Below are 4,191 nucleotides of genomic sequence, written 5' to 3' on the forward strand. Positions count from 1 at the left end.
AAAACAACCTCATCCCACCCCAGGGCAGTATATTGTTCACAGTTTTTATGGCCTGACACGCCTTGCAAGACCAGTTTCCTCCTCAGCCCAAGGAGGAACACACAGGCCAGAATGGTGAGGGATTATGAATTTACTCCACCATCCACACACCAGGTGGCGGAATCTGGATGGCTCCAGCACCCAGTGACGGGAATCAGCGGCTTTGAAAGGACTTTCGGCAGGCTTTTTTCTGGGCAGAGACTTCGTTATGCATACCCAGAGGGGAGATAATGGAATGTGGTCAAAGGGAATGGCCATAGTGAAATGACCTGAAAAGCCAGTTCCTGGAGGAAACGTATCAATTCAATTGCTCGATCAAACCTAACAGACACCATCCTACCCAGGGGAACACCACATGTTCCAGTCCAAAAATTCCGGTTCACTGTGACCTCCTGGTTCATAGCCCATGTTCAACCAGTGAATCACACTGGCCGGGCTGTAATGGCTTTAAGTGTTACACAATAGGCCTATCTCATATTTCACAGATTCTGGCTTCTGAACTTGGTCAGGAAGATCTCCCACTCCTGAGCGAAGGCGCCCTTCCCTGTCCCTCCTCCTGCACCCCCTTCACCTCCCCTTCCGCTTCTTCCCCCCACCCATCTCCAGCTTCTACTTTCCCAAGGTCTTGAGACCTGCCCCGCCTGAAGGCCCAGCCCCCCTCCTCTTCCCCCTCCCTCAGCCTCTCCTGTTGAAGGAGGTGGGGTGAGGTGGGGTGTTTCATTCCTGGTCAGTTTATAAGAGCTCTTCCTGCCCAACCTATTAACCCTGTCCCCTCTGTGCTGCAGTGACCGACCCTCAAGTCCTGTGTATTGACACAAGCTGCTACGTTTCATGCGAATATGTCCATCCTGTATTTCTCCTTGTGGGTTTGCGACCTGGACTAGGAAGGGCTCCCACTCCCCCTCCCTCGCAGAGTCCTAATCTTGCAGCTTGTCCCTTCCCACGGGTCAGGAGCATAAAAGCACACAGGGGCACAGCCCTGCAGCGTCACCATGGCCTCGCTGTGCCCACTGCTGCTGGCCCTGGCCCTGGTGGCCATCCCCGGTGTCCGAGGCGCCTGCCCGGCAGCCGCTGACCTCAAGAAGCCCGATGGGACACGGACGTGCGCCAAGGTCTATGACAAGAGCGACCCATATTATGAGAACTGCTGCAGAGGTGCCGAGCTGTCCATAGAGCCGGGCACCGACCTGCCCTTCCTGCCCTCTGACTGGAGGAACGTCATCTCCTCACTCGTGGTGGCCCCACGCTGTGAGCTCACTGTGTGGTCCCGAAGAAGCAAGGGTGGCAAGTCTCACAAGTTCACCGCTGGTGTCTACCCGCGCCTTGAAGAGTACCGCAGGGGCATCTTTGGCCACTGGTCCAACGCCATCTCCTCCATCTACTGCAGGTGCACTCCTATCTCCGTGCCAGTGTGCACATCTGCTTCCACAGCACAGAACCCAGCCCCACCACCACCCCCAGCTTCAGTTTGCCCAGACCCCTGAGTCCCTGACCCAAATTGGGAATCCCTAGACCCATCCTGGAGGCCCCTTCTCACCCGCATCCCTCCCCCAAGCCCATGCCCCTTGGATCTCTCAGACCAGTTCTGGGATTCTCACACTCAGAAGTAATGCAACCCCCTCCATTTAGGGAGCCCGCCCCCCACAACCTTCCTGAACCTCCACCTGCCTACCCATAGCTACACTGTCCAGGGAGGGCCACTAACTCCTGAGCTGCCCAGTCTAGCTTGGGATGTGGAGCCATTCATTCCCTCACCCTGGAGTCCCAGAACTAAAGCCAGTTCTTCCCTCTCCCCAAATCGTCAGATCTCAGAGCTGCCTCAGGCTTCCCAGACTCTACATCTGACCCAGACCTCAAGACCCCAGACTCATATCTGGGGACACCCTGTCTGGCCCTAATGCTCCCTAACCACTCACACCCTCTAGGACGGCCTCAAGACCAGGACCCAGTCCCAGGGTCCTTGGGAAGGTACCCTGTCTGGCCCTTATGCTCCCAACCACCCACACCCTCTAGGACAGCCTCAAAACCAGGACCCAGTCCCAGGGTCCTTGGGAAGGTTCTGGAGCATTTGGAGCCCTGAGCCCACCCTGCACTCACATATGCAAACTCACAGACTTGGGACCCTAAGTCTAGCCACAGTAGCCTCCAAACCACCACACCCGCCCCTCCAAGAGCTCCAGGAGACCCCCACTCCTGAAGTGGGAGCCCAGCCCAGCCCAGCCCAGCCCACACCTTATCTCAGGCTCTAGAGCTCCCCAAGCCAAGAACCTTTGAGCTCCTGGCACTTCCTGGTGCTAAGTTTTTATTCTGTTGCAGGTGCTACTGATGCCTTAGAGGTCCCTCATCTCCAGCTCCTACAGAATGAGGAGCCCCTCACCCAGCCTTGTCCCTGGGGCCTGCTGAAGGCCCCAAGTCCCAGACAAGAGAGCTTTCTGACTGCCCCCTTTCCACCCTGCCTTCTCTGCAATACAGTCCTTATGAAGTTGCCCCTGTCTGCCATCTGCTTGTGCTTGGGACCCAAGACCACCCAGGATGGGGTGGGATGGGGAGACAGCAGGGTGGTCATGCCAGGATCAGTCCTACCTGGGGCAGTGCTGTGACTGGGGACGCACCCATAGATTCTGATGTGGATTTAGGTGTGCACAAAGACACACGCCCACAGGAAGCATGTGTGGCATGCAATGGCACTGCTGCTGATAATTAGACATTGACATGCTTCCCAGACCTTTTGGTGCACAGCCCTTCCCTGAGTGATCCCAGCTGCTCTGGCCTGCCAGGGACCTCCAGACTCAGGATTCATGCATGAGACAGCAGGAGGCCTTCAAGGACCAGCCCAGGCCAGGCCAGGGTCTGTTGTGAGATCTGGCCAGAGCCTAGGACTTATAGGTTGTTCAATTCTTCAATCCTCCCCTACACATGGAAGGACTTTAGTGCAAATTTGCATATTTCTACAAATGTGACTTTGCAACCTATTCTCATCCCCACCCCCAGGGATGGGGCCCTTGATGGACACCTGGGTCTGGGGGCTCCTAGGAGAAGCTAAAGAAGAGAATTGTGGGTCTTGGGGAAGGAAAGGTATGGGGGCAGCTCACGGGGAAGGATAACTTGGGGTTGGATGGAGGAGAATTCGGGGGGATTCTGAGAGCTAAGAAATGTGGGGGAAGGAGGTAGGTGGCGATGGTAAGAGACCATAAGGTGGGGGTATGTGAAGAGATCAGAGGTCAAGGGAGGCGTGGGAGGCAGAGGAGGTGTGAGGTGCTGGAGGATCACAGAGCAGAGGGTGTGTGAGTGGGCTGGGAGCTCAGCGAAGTTCTAAGGAGCAAAGATGGCAAAATACTCAGAATCCTTGGGCACAGGTGTTTATTGGTTTAGTCAACAAGGGTTTATTGAGCACCTACTATCTGTCAAGCACTGCCTCGGGAAGACATGGTCCCTGCCCTCCTGGAGCCCCGAGAGTGAGGGGAAATGCCAAAGATTCAGATGTTTGGGGGCGGGGAGGGCGATGAAGTCAGACACTTAGGATGAGACAAGGGGTCAAAACAGCCAGTCACTCCCTGAACTGCACAGACACGGAGGAGTCAGTCACCCTTGTTCGCCGCAGCCCACCAGGCTCCATGCGGTTCTTTGTCTTGTGCAGGAAGTGGACAAAACGCACACCAGGGCCATACTGGCGGAATACGTGGGACACCTGTGGCAGCAGCGGGTCAGAAAGAAGTCCTTATTAGGGGCCCATGAGCCCTGCTCTCCCCCCTCCTCCCTCTGTGAGGTCTTGGGACGGGTCTGGGTTGGCAGCTGGGGCAGGGAGTCTCACCTGGACCCAGCGACCAGGAGGGCCCCTCCCAGAGGTCCGGGGGGCCACATGGTGCTGAGCAATGATGGTGTGTCGGTCAGCTGCCAGCAGCCAGACGTGCAACTCATAGACACACACGTCCAGCCGGCTGTCCTCAAACCTGGGGTGGGAGGAAGGCCTTCAGCTGCCACCTCTGACCCAACATCCCCACCCCAATGTCTTGCCCCAATCACCATTTAGCACCACTCACTGACACCCCCCTCCCTCACCGACCCTGTGCCCCTGGGCTGGCTGGTGCTGGCAACACAGCCCCCTGCCCCCCCTCTTGGGATTCATAGTCCAGTGGGGAGGCAGTGACCAGC

General features: G+C 57.0%; 2 protein-coding genes across 2 annotated transcripts in view; one reads left to right on the forward strand and one right to left on the reverse strand.

The window, feature by feature from the left end:
* Positions 1-1,031: 1,031 nt before the first annotated feature.
* SYCN (syncollin) lies at positions 1,032-2,525 on the forward strand. The gene is made up of 2 exons (XM_006755055.2): positions 1,032-1,426; positions 2,356-2,525. Exons 1-2 carry the CDS (start codon positions 1,032-1,034, stop codon positions 2,363-2,365), a joined length of 405 nt encoding a protein of 134 aa, XP_006755118.1. The 3' UTR covers positions 2,366-2,525.
* Positions 2,526-3,382: 857 nt separating this feature from the next.
* The window catches only part of NCCRP1 (non-specific cytotoxic cell receptor protein 1 homolog (zebrafish)), a gene marked incomplete at its 5' end in the record, with an annotated part of 2,076 nt that continues 1,267 nt past the window's right edge, over positions 3,383-4,191 (reverse strand). The window contains 2 exon segments of the mRNA XM_006779604.2: positions 3,383-3,727; positions 3,851-3,989. Coding sequence (XP_006779667.1) covers positions 3,587-3,727; positions 3,851-3,989 — 280 coding nt within the window.

The sequence above is a fragment of the Myotis davidii genome, unplaced genomic scaffold (genome assembly GCF_000327345.1).
Source record: "Myotis davidii unplaced genomic scaffold, ASM32734v1 scaffold2493, whole genome shotgun sequence".
In the NCBI taxonomy this organism is placed as follows: Eukaryota; Metazoa; Chordata; class Mammalia; order Chiroptera; family Vespertilionidae; genus Myotis; species Myotis davidii.

Excerpts from the sequence above, each read along its gene's own strand:
- SYCN (XM_006755055.2), top strand. The coding sequence starts at position 1,032 with ATGGCCTCGCTGTGCCCACTGCTGCTGGCCCTGGCCCTGGTGGCCATC.